This window comes from Dermacentor albipictus, chromosome 5 (genome assembly GCF_038994185.2).
Source record: "Dermacentor albipictus isolate Rhodes 1998 colony chromosome 5, USDA_Dalb.pri_finalv2, whole genome shotgun sequence".
NCBI classification, from domain to species: domain Eukaryota; kingdom Metazoa; phylum Arthropoda; class Arachnida; order Ixodida; family Ixodidae; genus Dermacentor; species Dermacentor albipictus.
This window is the reverse complement of record NC_091825.1, coordinates 51,492,707-51,507,493: the sequence shown is the minus strand read 5'-3', so window position 1 is coordinate 51,507,493 and position 14,787 is coordinate 51,492,707. Positions and strand designations below refer to the sequence as shown.

Sequence of the window (14,787 nt, the reverse complement as noted above, 5' to 3'; positions counted from 1 at the left end):
GTTTTAAAGCATACATAAGCTTCCTTGAACCTTCCGTCATCCCATTGTGAACAAGGCTTCCGTAGCGAAGCCGAAACGTCTTTTAGATTTTTTCATTCTCAGCTTACTGTGTTGTGACATCATGTCACAAGAACTGGTCCCGTTGCAGGACGACATTGCGAGTTTTGACTCCCAATGCGGTTTGCTCAGGCGCCTCCCATGCTGCTACTCGTTGTAAAGGCCGATGTGGTAGTACTGCACACGACAGTGAACCAGAGCTAGGGCCAAAATGTCACACTGTGGTGCTTCCCCGTGACCATCTTCTGGGTCGTGACGTCAGAATACAACAAAACCAAAAACGCAGCTGGATGCAGAATAAGTATTATATTGTATTTTTAGTTCACTCTGAGGCTTACCAGTACTTGACCACACACACACACACACACGCCCACACACACACAAGAAAAATGAAAAGAACAATCAAAAACACCACGTCAATATTTCTGTAAGGTCAGTCGATCAGTCGATGGTTAATCAGAGCCTAATAGCAGCCCGATGAAGTGATCACTGTCATCTAGTAGTTTAAGGAAAAAAAACTTTTCGTGGCAGCATTGGCCCTCGAACTCGATTCTTCTGGGTTAGTTATAATTGCTAATAATGAAACTGCCCCTCGTTCTTGGACTCTTGTTGAAGCCACACTTTAATTTACACACTACCTCATACCACTGTCTCCTTCTTACGCGTAAGCAAAGCTTCATCATCTGTTGCACAGTTTGCTGTAACATTCCTCCTACAGGGTGCCTCGGTTACCTGCACAAGAATGTGTAACAAAATTAATGTTGTAGTTTGATGGAAGGTTTTTACAGAGTTCTCACCTTTTGCAATTGCTGGCGTGGCAGCAGCCCTGCTTTTTCCCAAAATCTCACCGCATAATCCCAGCACAGCAGAGAGTTATCTTCGCTGCTTTTAATTTCTCCTGCCAGAAGAAAAGACGGGCGGGGGGGGGGGGGTGCAAAACAATTATTCAGACATAGTTTAAAGAAATGTCTGCGTCGAATGCCCTGCTGCGAGAGTACCAGTACCGTCCAAGGAAATTTTCATATCGTAAGCAACATACATGGGCTGATCCCGTAGATAGTGAAGTGGCGGGCCGATCCGCGGTGGAGGTGAAGCAGGCTTTAAGAACTCCCCATATGTGTGCCGATCCCGAAGATAGTGCAATGCCGGGCTGAACTGCAGCGGAAGTGCAGTTCGCCATTAAGGGCGCCAAATTCACAGCTTTGCTGGTCATCCTTTTTCAGAGAGTGGATCGACATTGAATTTTTAATGGTAAGTACGGTATATGGATCCCAGACTACAGATGCATACTCAAGTATCGGCCGAATAAATATGTTTAGCAGAGAAGTTTTACACTAGCTGGGGTATTTCTTAATTTGTGTCAGATTAGACCGAATTTGCAAAAGGCTGATGCACATACATTATCAATATGAATGTTCCATGACATATTTCAGTAATGGGGATTCCCAACTATATTTAGTTTGTAACGTTTTGTAAGTCTGACGAACCTAGCTTATAAGTGTGCATTAGTGGGTTTATTTTACGTGTAATTCGTAAAATAACATATTTTCCCTGTTCAGAAGCATTCCCCGTATGTTGCACCAATTCCAAATGTTTAAGTTGTTATGTTCAAGTTGATCCTTATGGGAAGATATATCTCTGTACAAAACACAGTCGTCAGCAAATACTCTGATGGTAATGTTCGAGTCAACTGTATTTAAAAGATCATTAATGTACGAAAGGAATCGTAACGGTCCGAGTACACTGCTTTGCGGTACACCCATTGTTACCGGTAGACAGTCGAACTGTTGCCCGTCAATCACAACATACTGTTTACGATTGCTCACATAATCAGTAATCCATTGTTTAATAATAGGTGGAAGACCGGTATTCTTAAATTTTGTTATGAGTGAATCATGAGGTACACGTTCGAATTTGCTAAAATCGAAAGAATCATGTCGACTTGTCTGTTAGTGACAAGAGAAGAGACTAACGAGTGAATCAGCGTAATTAGCTATTATACGTTGAGCATCCTTTTCTGAAACCATCCTGGTGAGTTGTTACACTTGAGTTTTTATCGAGAAACTCATTAATTCGTTTAAAGATTATATGTTCAATCAATTCACAACAAGACGTCATTATAGAAATAGGACGATAATTTTGTACAACGAGATGGTCTCCTTTCTTAAATACAGGAGCGATTCGGGCTGTCTTCCCACCATCCGTTAATTTGCCATTTGCCAGCGACGTACGGAATTCTTTTAGAAATTGCGCGAAAGCATCTGCATATGGCTTGAGAAGAGTGTTAGGAATATTATCACAACTAGATAACTTTTCGACCTTCAGACTTTGCAAAAGCGACAGTGCACCGGAATAGGATATAAACGGCGAGTCATATGTTGAATCTGAAGCCATGGGTGGGCTCACGATAGCTCGTGAGAGCACAATATAGAAATATGTGTTAAAATGTTGCGCAATTTCTCTCGAGTGGGAAATTATGTGACTATGAAATTTAAGCTTTGTGAAAGGTTTCTCTTGCTCACTTATGAAGATCGAGAACTTTGTTGGGTCATCTTTTATGAAGCCTGGCAAAACCGTTTGAAAATATTTATATTTTGATGTTTGTAGATCGTGGGCTACCTGTTCGCACAGTGCACTCACTGGAGGTGACGGCGCATGCCGCTTTTTTAATTGCTTAAGCTTGCGCCTCAGTTGAATGGAGGTACTTGTCATTCAGGGCGTCTGCTTACGCATTCTTTTCCGTTTATTCGGAACAAAGGAATCTAAAGAACGAAGGCACATATCTGAAAACTGACACTAAAGAACATCGATATCGTTGCTATTTAAAATAATAAGGCCCCTATACGTGTGTTCCAATATGCTTGCGTCATCAGCACGGGAATAATTTCTAACAAGGCAGAATGACTTCGCTTGCTTAGTCTGAGAGCTAAGTGACGAGCAAACACTAGGAAGATGATGATCAGACAGTCTCTCTTCTACAGAAACTGTAGAATTATAAATATTTCTCGCAAAAAACACTAAATATAAACCTGATCTGCATGTTCCCTGTTCTCAGGTTGGCTCACGAACTTGGATTAGGTTGTGCACTAGCATGATGTTAGAAACAATGTTAACGTGACTGTTATAACTTTCAAGGATCTGTAGTCCGTCCCAATCAAATGTTAAAATCACCAATCATTAAGATTTTGGATTTTAAGTATTGCGCTATATGAGCTTCTAATTTTTTCAAGTAATGCGGAGCGACATCAGGCGGTCTATATAACATGTACAAGATAAACAGATGACCCCAGCAGAAGAGCTCGATACATAAGCCCTCAATATCAGTAATATCACCCAGTAAGGTAGATTCCAGGTTGTTTTTAATGAGCACAGCAACAACCCGTCTTCTTGAAGCCCTATTTTGCGGTATACTTTCTACTCAATAATGGAAATGTCTTCAACTTGCTCATCGCGCAGCCACGTCTCGGTAATGATTATGATATGTTAATCATGTTGAACTGAAGCAATTTCTAACAAATAAGTTTTACTGCGCATACTACGAGCGTTTATGTTTATCATGCGCAGTTCCTTATTAGATACCGAGTATCCCAGTCATGCTTCAGATGTGCTACGTTAATTGCCTGTTTGCGGCCCTTTACATTGTGTTCCTGTATTCACACGTTTAGCGCTAGTCTCGTCCCACACAAATATTTCACTGTCCAATTTAAGCTTATCACGGAGCAAAGTTACCTTTTCTTTCCTCAGATTTTTCAGCCCTAGCACTTTCGCAAAGTAGTTTTCGTTCGTTTAGCGTAGCTTGCGAATAACCATTCCGAATAAATATATAAGATCATTTAATTTTCCTTGCGCTATTAAATATTTCCTTTTCTTTCGTTGAAAGCTTGCAAATGAACAATTACAGGTTCTTTACCGTGCTGCCTACAGAGTCCATGAATGCGTCCGATCGACGCACAGCTCTCGTTCAGGGTATATTCAAGATAACCGGAAACAACTTTTCCTTCCTTCATATCGGCTTCTGTTACATCAAGACTTCTAGGCAATCCGTGCAAATTAGGTTTGATATTCTATGATCTAGTCGGTGAGTTTCATTGCTTGAAATTTACATGTGCAAGTGTCTTAAAAGCGATCTGAACGTGCCCATCTTGACTAGCTGGTGATGAAGTTGACGTACTCCTTCTCTCGATCGTATTTTGAAGACCATTAATGAGTTTTCCGTTGTTATTGACCAAAGATTTCATTTCTGCTAATTCTTTAGTGATGGCCCTTTGACCTTCCAGCAATTCCTCGAACATTTCCTTGTGCGTAGAGTCTGGATAATCTTCTACGTCACCACACATTAGCAGCTTACGCACAAGAAAACAGTCGTATATGATACTAAGTAACTGTTGGGGCCACGGCAGAACCACAGTACCACGAGCATCACTACGGAATGAAACTGTAGAAAGAGTAAAAACACCAGCCTCTGCAATACAAAACATATGCCTGGTCAGCCACATGCCACTGTTGGTTCTGTCGCGCCTACAAAATACGAAGTTCTGCGGTTTCTTGTATATATTGTAGCTTGTCGATGACGTCATGCCACTGTGGCCGGTTCGCACCGCAGACGAGAGAATTAAAGCTTAGAGAAATAACCGTCGTGCTGTCGCACGCGCTGACACAGAAAGTGTCATTTTCTACCGTGTTTCGGCGCGGGATCATGCTCTGTAATCCACTTGTGTCTGCCTCAGTATTCATGTAGCACTGACTTATAGCGCTAGTAAGGGGTCCTCGTGCACAGCGCGCAAAATCGTGCGCTGCGCGAAACCACACAATCAAAACTCGCGCGCAATGCCGTCAGCGGAAGTGCGCCGCGCCGCAAGAAAGCGAGGAGACAAAAAAATTAACGTGGAGCCGGTGGCGTAAACGTCACGTGATCCTCGGGTTCCTGTATGGGAGAACACAGGGACGGAATTTCGCTTGCGGAGGCTAGACGAATCAAGTGGAGAGAGTGTCTCGCTTGGCAGTGGGGTTCACCTATTGAATTCACGGGTTAACGCAGTACTGAAATATTTCTATCGGCTATCAATGAGCCGATTTCAAAAAATTTTGTGGTAGAATGCTCCCTAGAGGACACGTAACAACTTCCTGCGTATAACTAAAATTTCGTATTGGGCCTAGTGAGGGGCCCTTTAAGGGAAGCCAGAGGTGTCTAAATCAGCCACTGGTCACATATCTTCACATTCTAATAAAAAAACATGCTCTATTGTTTCCCTGCCTTTACCGCAGCAAGCACTTACTTCTTCTTCCTTGTTGAATCTCGCTTCATAAATGCGTGTTCTAAGGCATCCTGATCTCGCTTCGAAAAATTCAGAGCTTCTCTTAGAGTTGTCATAAATTGAGGCGCCATACCGTTAAGCTATTCGAAGCTTTTCTATTCAAATTCTGCAATCATCCCTCCACGATTGGTCAAAAGAATTTCGAGCCATCCTCCCCTACACCTCCCCCCCCCCCCGCGCCCCACTGCGCCTATCTGTCGCGCGAAGTCACGAAAACCGCGAAAACGCCCCATCTTATGCGATACGTTAACACTGTTTATGCATGATTAGACCGAACGAAAAAAAATAATAATTCCTGATTTGACGCCTTTCTCACCATTAGCAAAAAAGTTGTGATTTCACCAAATGCTATTCGTCAAACGTTTTAGGGGTGTGCCTACTTGATCTGTCTGTCACGCGATGTCACAATACAGCGAAAACTCACCATGCCAAAGAAACGCGTACGAGTTAAAGGCCCATTAATATGCCGAACAAAGCCAAAATACTTTCTGAATGAGGGCAGATTGCCCTGTTCCGAAAGGAATAGAAGTTGGTTATCCATCGATCGCTGTGGCACTGGCTTCTTGAAGCTATCAGGTACGATGGATTTATTTGCTTATAAAGAAGGAATTCTGTTGCAGTATAAGTTTATCGATACCTTCTGGCACGTATACAACACTCTGCCAACTATTTTTGCAGAGGATACGCTTTAGCGGCATTTTTTAACTTCAGTTGCACGCCGCCACTATTTTCGACCAGTAAGCTGAAGCTAAGTAAGAGGAAACGGTCCAGTCGCAAACACCGGCGCCACCCTCCTCATCCGGTTGTCTATTTTCATTCTGCTGCCTCAGCCCCATCGAAACTCTCTCCACTTGAGTGTGCTCCTCGCCTATTCTCAGCTAATTAGACAAGAAAAACTGCTCAATGTAGGCAATGTTGTTTTTTTTTGAAAGCGAACAAAGGTGACCTCCTGTGAACTAGAACAGCATTTGATTGGGCTGTTCAGACAACGCTGCGGATTACCGCCTGATGCTTTCGTCAGTGGTTTCGTAAAGTCGACGTCAGCAGATTGGAATAAAAACAAATAGAAATAGTTTTACGTATAGGGTTCTTATTGTTTCTCTCCTGATTTCGTTTTTTTTTTCCTGTAAAGTAGTAACTAACTCAGCCTCTCTGATGACTTTCAGCTCGACGTTCTTTGTTGCCCTGTTCCTCACCATAACGACTGCATACTTGCTGGTAAGCTTCCTGTTCCTCTTCCTGCACTGTGAATCAATGTTTCTCCTGTTCAAATATCTGAACACTCTCTTAGCCCATTTACTTTCTTCCATATTTCCGAGTCTTTCTTCTTGATCAATTTTACACTGAGTTTCCCTCACTTCAAAACTTGTCCAGCCCACACCACCCTGCACAGCTTCATTTGTAGTCCTCCCGTGAGCGCTTAATGTGAGCCATCCCACAGGAGTCAACAATTGGTGCAGCAGCGCCCCCGCGTGGGACTGTGGTTGTCTGTGACGGCATTAACGAGTTCACTGTGCCACGCCGGGCATCGCGCAAGTAAATTCTGTGGAACCTCTCTGAACGGGAGCTATTGTAGCGTATCATTACATGGCGCTCGGCGTGGTGCGGAATGTATACGTTCGGCAATCAGCATAACCCAGCACACATAATTACTACGGATAACGAAATCCGCACCCCGCCGACGCTTATATAATGCTACGCACATCGTCGAGAGTTCCCGTTCAGGAAGGTCCCGCTTTGTTCTTTCTATTACAGAATGGTAATTTAAAAATACGAGTAAAAAGCTTATTTGTTGTTGTTTAGGGGCGCTTTAAGTATAAAAGTTAATTGGGGAAGCCGGACAACCATATTTGGTTTTGTGCCACGTTCTGTGGCACAAAACTTGCCTAACACGTGATGCAGTGGGTTACTATCATTAATATGATTATTTTGTTGGGAAATGCTATAAACAAATCTAGAGACACGAAGAGAAGCACGTACTAGTCTGAAAACTTCCGCGACAAAAGGAACAACGCATGCCCACTTTTCACAGAAGAAAGTATAGAAGCTTGGACAGGTATATTGCAGTCACACATTGCGCATTGTGCTACCGAATGGGCACAAGGAGCTTATTTAAAACTGCTAAGATGCTGTGCCATTTGTTGTTTCTAAAGGCGTGCACGCATTGTTCAGCAATCGAAACGCGATACTTGGAAACGCATGGCCGCCAGCACCACGAGTGGGCACCGGGGGAAACAGAGCCCACGAATTACTCTGTGCACTCGAAGCGACGGCCTATGTGACGCATTGTGACGATGTTTGGCCCTTCCATCAATCCTCTCGTGCTCACTGTTGGCTCAAAACGCACCAGCCACCACACGCTCCGATGTATCGCGCTTGAATGGCTTAGTGAGAAGGGAACATGTTTCATTTTCAACGGTAAAAAGATGGGCACCTACATGAGAAGTCGCGTTTTATTAAACACTTGCCTGTGGCAGCACTCACGATTACTCCCAGCAAAATGGTCGCGAATATAGCGAAGAAGCTGCCCCAGAGATAGGACATGCGGGACAGGAGGAACGAGTCGTCTGGCCTGCAAAGAAACGGGAGACATTTATTTATCCTACATACAAAATAAGCCCGTGCACAAAGAATGTGGTGGGCAGCGTACGTCCCGTTTTATGAACGAACTTTTATTAAAGGACTTTTTCTTTTCAATTCAGGCACATATTATTTTCAATTTCTCCGAAGATTTTAGAATGGCAAGAAGTTGAAGAAGGTGTACGTGCCCGCTTATTGTGCCTCGGGAATCATGTAAGAGAGTGCTACACAGTGAAATTCACAGCGAAGCTGTTAATGCAACAAGATACACTCAAGAACGTTTGTACAATTCACGAAGTTTATATGGTTGAAATCTTCAACTTTAGACGTAATACGCAAATAAACATTGAAGTGTGCGGCCTATGAGGGGCTAAAAAGAGTTTGCTGAACCCTCGCCTTCTTCCTGTTCATACGGCTTACATGAAACGCTGACAAAGATTTCCTCCTATTCCCGGTGGATCGTAAATGGCAGCAATTTTATATTTTCCAAACACTGGATGGGGCTGCGGATCACATGTAGGGAAATTTTGAAGGGTACATGTTTATTCTTGCCATGAAAGTAAAAATAGAACACTCGTTTTGATCTCATTTTTATGCGTTGTACGAGGCGTGTATTTGATTTTCCCGGTCTCTTCGGTCAACTACGCAGGGCACGTTGTTTATATTTCGATAAATTACAAAGCACATGGTGGCACAGTGATATATATTTATTCTGTGAAGTTGAAATAGATAGAGCCATTGCACAATACTACTGGAGCAATCACCAATGTTTATCAGTGTCCTAACAGAATTGTATGTACATATTACTAACATCACATTTGGTGGTAATGAAAGGCGCGTTAGGTGTAATGGGTGGCGAATCTTAATCTTTCTTCTCCTAATCAGGCGATTTGAAAATAATTGCTAAACGATTTCTTTTTTTAGCATTTTTCACGCGATGTAAATTGTTCGCATTATATTTCACCAGCCCGTTCACCGAATATAATGAGGCACATTTTATATATTGTTAAAGATAGGGCAAGATATAGGTAGTTTATTTTGAAAGTGTGCGGGTTGCATAAAACCTTTTCAATGGAATACTTCTGCGAGATCGGTGGAGCATTAAAAGACAGAAAATGGTGTATTTTAAATCGTGAAGAAATGAGCCAGCTAGCTTAGGGGAACTGGAAATGAAGTTTTGCTCAAGTGAAGATAACTTTATGGCAAATGTTCATTCAGATTTAAACTTGCGTGGTTCAATTACAGCCTTTTACTTTGGCAAGCGTTGGAAAGCAGTGAATGCAGTGAATGCAGTGAATGCAGTGAATGCAGTGAATGCAGTGAAAGCAGCGAAAGCATAAGGGATCAGGGTGTAGACGAGCCGTATGTAAAAATACTGAAAGATATCTATAGCGGCTCCACAGCGACCGTAGTCCTCCACAAAGCAACCAACAAAATCCCAATAAAGAAAGGCGTCAGGCAGGGAGATACAATCTCTCCAATGCTATTTACAGCGTGTTTACAGGAGGTATTCAGAGACCTGGATTGGGAAGAATTAGGGATAAAAGTTAATGGAGAATACCTCAGTAACTTGCGATTCGCTGATGATATTGCCTTGCTTAGTAACTCAGGGGACCAATTGCAATGCATGCTCACTGACCTGGAGAGGCAAAGCAGAAGAGTGGGTCTAAAAATTAATTTGCAGAAAACTAAAGTAATGTTTAACAGTCTCGGAAGAGAACAGCAATTTACAATAGGCAGTGAGGCACTGGAAGTCATAAGAGAATACATCTACTTAGGGCAGGTAGTGACGGCGGATCCGGATCATGAGACGGAAATAATCAGAAGAATAAGAATGGGCTGGGGTGCATTTGGCAGGCTTTCTCAGATCATGAACAGCAGGTTGCCATTATCCCTCAAGACAAAAGTATATAATAGCTGTGTCTTACCAGTACTCACCTACGGGGCAGAAACCTGGAGGCTTACGAAAAGGGTTCTACTCAAATTGAGGACCACGCAACGAGCTATGGAAAGAAGAATGATAGGTGTAACGTTAAGGGATAAGAAAAGAGCAGATTGGGTGAGGGAACAAACGCGAGTTAACGACATCTTAGTTGAAATCAAGAAAAAGAAATGGGCATGGGCAGGACATGTAATGAGGAGGGAAGATAACCGATGGTCATTAAGGGTTACGGACTGGATCCCAAGGGAAGGGAAGCGTAGCAGGGGACGGCAGAAAGTTAGGTGGGCGGATGAGATTAAGAAGTTTGCAGGGACGGCATGGCCACAATTAGTACATGACCGGGGTTGTTGGAAAAGTATGGGAGAGGCCGTTGCCCTGCAGTGGGCGTAACCAGGCTGATGATGATGATGATGGAAAGCAGTGACGCGAGTAAAGTGTCCTAGGACTACTACCCTCGGAAATCTGTCCTTCCGTCTGTCTAACGCATGACCCGATGCGCTCCATAGGTGTACATAGGGTAATGAGGGGGGGGGGGGGGGAGTATATGGGATATAGGATAATGCCGTGTGACTGCTTAGGATTTCTGAGATTAGCCACAATGACTATATATATATATATATATATATATATATATATATATATATATATATATATATATATATATATATATATATATATATATATATATACTGGAAAGAATGCTTGCGTACTATCTAACAAGTCCCACTATGGAGCTTCTGTAGTAATTTTTTTCTGTTTACTGCTTGGTTAATTCCTGATTACTGCTAAAGTTATATCTAGGCACTAGGGGTGCTTGCATGTGTCTAAACACTCTCTAATGCTATTTATGCTTTATTTTGTATATGTTGCCACCGAACTTCTTGTAACCAGACTGCGTGCAATTTCGTATCTTGTAAAGCGAAGTGCACAAAGGCGTGTGCACTTCAGCCTTGGAGTCCGGTAATGAGTCATAGGTTGGTAGCGTGAAGGCCTGGCACGCCTCACTGCGGCGTCTGTCACAGCCCAAGTGCCACCTCATAGAAGTACAGGCTAGTCAATCAACATAACCACGATGCTCAGGACCAATGGTTCCATAAGGTTACCAGCTTCATAAGAACACACGTTCAGGTGCACGTTTGCATACTGCGCAGCACCATACGCGAAGCACAAAATGGCTCAACGTTCTAGTTGGTTCCAGGTCAAATTGGTTCAAGTTGTCCATCTGGCTACACCGACGCACTTTGCGGAACCGACACTGCACATACACATAACAGGATGACAAGGCGAAGGGGGGGGGGGTAGTTATGCAAGTGGTGACAAACAAACACCGTTCTGTAAACATGCCAATGCGGCGGAGCAGTACGGAGCTAATGGCGGCTCAAGAGAAACAGTGCGTCAAAATTACGTACGAATTTTGGATGCTGTAAAACGTCATCAGCGTATCTTAATGTCTCCACTGCATTGCGAAGTCTTCTCCCGGCAATCTCTGATTACCCCCGACTTCCGCTAGCTGATTACAAGTTGTGGCTGCAAATTTCATCAATCCACCTAATTTTCTCCCGTCCTCGACAGCGCTTCTTTTCTGTTCATACTAAGCATTTTGGTGACCACGCAAGCATGGGGCCCGGCGTGGTCACTAAAATTCAGCTGCTGTGGCTGCTGCTGAGTGGCGGCCTGGCGTTTACTACTATTTCAAGGATATAATGTTCACCCCCAAGATTTTCCAAGCTGTTTCTTCAATGGGCATCATGCATCTTTGTGATAAATGCTGGATGCAGCATAGTATCCATGCTGATGCTTTTGCCTATGCTGGTGGGTGTTTGTGAGTCCTTTACTAGGGCAAGGTGGGCCCTTTGCGCCTCAAGCCATCAATCGCCGCCTTTCGCGGTGTCGTTCTTGTACCCCAGCATTGGTGGGGTGCATAAAGCCCCCAGTAACACCATATGTAAGTGACGGCTTACTAACCGAGTCAGCTTCAGCGATCGCCACTGCTTCAATGATAAGTCTAGTGTTTTCACTGGGTTGCCTGGCCAATATACTCTGTTTTTTTTTTTCAAAGAACAGAAAACAGCCGCAATCTGCGCAATGGACACCTAGAAACTCATATCGCTCCTTGCGCGCTTTATTGCTATGTTCTTGCAGTCTAACAGTTAGAGACCTACCTGTCTACTCTATATAAGACCGCATTTCATGCGTATCTTGTAAACTACACCTTTCGAGCAGTCCGTATATGTTTTTTGTTGTGATCGACAAAGCAAGAACTACGTTACTTAGCGAACATAATTAGCTCTAACGCAAGCTGTGCATGTTTTCAAGGCACAGGAAAGACTAAATCGAAACCTACTCGTTTTCCTTTTTTATTAAGTTTGTGAGATATCTTATGGAGATATGGGAGAAGAGCCGCTTCGGTTATTGGATCATCTAGCTGAGGGTCACAACTCTGAGGATGAATGCTTGCCGTTGAGATAAAAAGATTGCTAGGGTACCTGGCCACCTTCAGCCAGTGATCTGCGAATTAAAACTGGATTCTGTAATATGATAGCGGGATTTATTTAGTGCATTATGCAATCAAGTATGAATAGCTATTTTAATCGCTTTTTAATGAGCAGGTACATAGGACAATGAAGGCTCATACATCCAGCCTACACGACGCCGAGTAAAGGATAGTTTCAGACCTAAAAACCTAAGGGATCCATTTTCCGAAAGTTCATGCGTGAGTGAGAGCGGGGCTAGGCATTCTTCAAACAGAACCGACGTCTGCAGAACAGAGGCCGCAACACAACTGTTCTCACAGTTAAGCAGAATCAGAAAATCATACAGAAAACGAAAGGCTTTACCGATTTTTGTACTGCCCAACCATGACTCGACGTTCCTCTATAGGTAAGCCAAAAATAAATCCTTCAAAAACGTAGCGAAACAAGACCGTATTCATATCCAACTTTTTTAAGGACGAAGTTCCTATTACATTCAACGAAGGTCAAGGAAAGGTAAAGATGAAACAATTTTGTAAAATCCGGAACACAAAAAACGCATTCAATTTGCAACGCCACAGCACCGAAAATGGAAATAGCTCATTCACTAACAACCAACTGTGCTGGGTGCGGAATATAATGTATAAGCCTTCAATATGTATATAAGCACAGCATTAAATGAAACGTTAGAGTGTTGAGAAATGTAGTGTATAATGTCGGAAGATCCCTTAATTAGAAACAGATTATTAACTTCTAGCTTCTTAATGGTGACACTGGAGCTAGTAAGAGAGTTCTGCCACGTCCCTTTTCCCAATATAATGCCACGAAAGGGCGTCTTAAGCCTGTTGGTTTTTACTGAGAAAAACAACCCAAAGGCAACCCCTTCCTGCGTGTCAACAGATATTGCAATAGTGCTTCTGTTAACATGCAATTCGCCTCTGGTTTTATCCTCCTCAGATCTATATCAGTTCTCCTAATGAACACCAAATCAATGGAAGCTTGTGCTTTTTTCAAGAAATTACTCCTACGTGTGATGAAAAATCCACCTTTTTTTCTCAGCCGCTGCGCGATAACGCCCTTTGTCAGTGAAGTAGGAAAACACCCTTTCAATGGGGATAGCATTTTGACTATGAGAGTACAACCTGGAGCACACCGATACAGACGAGAAGAAGACGAGAACTGAGACGAGAAGAAGATAAGACGAGAAGAAGAAGACGAGAACTGAGGGGCCTGATTTTTATTAGTCATATCATAAGAAGCCAACAAACACTGACACCAAGGACAACATAGGGTAAATCGCTTGTGCTTAATAAATGAAATAAAGAAACGATAAATTAATGGAAATTAAAGCGGCCGAAAAAACAACTTGCCGCAGGTGGAAATCATTGTCATCGTGGTCGTGCGCACACTCATCATCGAAGCCCACTTGTTTGGCACCACAAGTTCGTCATCAACGTGCGGCTCAGCCGCACGTTGATGACGCATCTTAGACTCCTAGACGAGCTTTCCTGTCGCGCTCCACAGCTTCGGCTTCTCCAGGCCCACATAGCCGCTCCCGACCATTGCTCAGCCGCGGTTGCCGAGTATCTGGACGTCTTCCGAACCCCTCTTTTCAGTCCCCTGTCTCTCACAGCGTGACACATCATATCGTCACGACTGGCCCTCCCGTGTTTTCTCGTGCTCGTCAGCTCACGCCGTGTCGTCTCGCTGTCGCCAAAGTGGAGTTTGAACACATGACTGACCTTGGTTGCATTTGTTCCCCCTCCAGTCCTTGGGCCACGCCACTCCGTATGGTGCCCCAAGAAGACCGGTCACTGGCACGCGTGCGGCGATTACCGTGCTCTCGTCAAGGTCGCTCTCCTGGTCCGGTACCCGTTACCTCCCATTCAAGGTTTTACGACGGCTACACCATTTATCGCAAGGTCTACTTTATCACCCTTCGGCCTGTTCGAATATCTGCGCATGCCTTTCGGTCTTTGTAACGCGGCCCAGACCTTTAAACATTTCGTTGACCAGGTATGACGCGGCTTCATGCACTGCTTAGCCTACCTTGCTAACATTCTAGACTGTAACACCAAACGCCGAAGCTCACAAGCTCGACCTACGTCAACTGCTCGCAATGCTCGGCGGTTGATGGTCCGAAGAGCGACTTTGGCGTTACGGAGATGGATTTCTTCGGCCATCGCGTCAACGCACATGCCATTCGTCCACTCCGGACCCGCGTCACTGCCATCTGTGCTAGAAAACATCGGCACGAATGAGCTCGGTTCCAGCATTTGCGTCTTGATCTTGGAGCAGGAAGAAGCATAGTGCGTACGAAGCTCCAGCGCGGAGCGCTTGCAAAGCTAGATTTGACACGCAAAAACCACTACGCGTTTGTTTTGGAGCAAGACGAGCTAAACAACTCTGTAAACTTATTTAC

General features: G+C 43.8%; 1 protein-coding gene across 1 annotated transcript in view; it reads right to left on the bottom strand.

The window, feature by feature from the left end:
• Nucleotides 1-655: 655 nt before the first annotated feature.
• Nucleotides 656-14,787, bottom strand: part of LOC135899197 (sodium-coupled monocarboxylate transporter 2-like) — an 82,165-nt gene continuing 68,033 nt past the window's right edge. The window contains exons 13-15 of the mRNA XM_070539579.1: nt 7,841-7,944; nt 855-955; nt 656-789 (exon numbers count right to left, since the gene is read on the bottom strand). Of these exons, the coding sequence (XP_070395680.1) occupies nt 697-789; nt 855-955; nt 7,841-7,944 (298 nt within the window). The 3' untranslated portion in view covers nt 656-696. The remainder of the gene's footprint in view (nt 790-854; nt 956-7,840; nt 7,945-14,787) is intronic.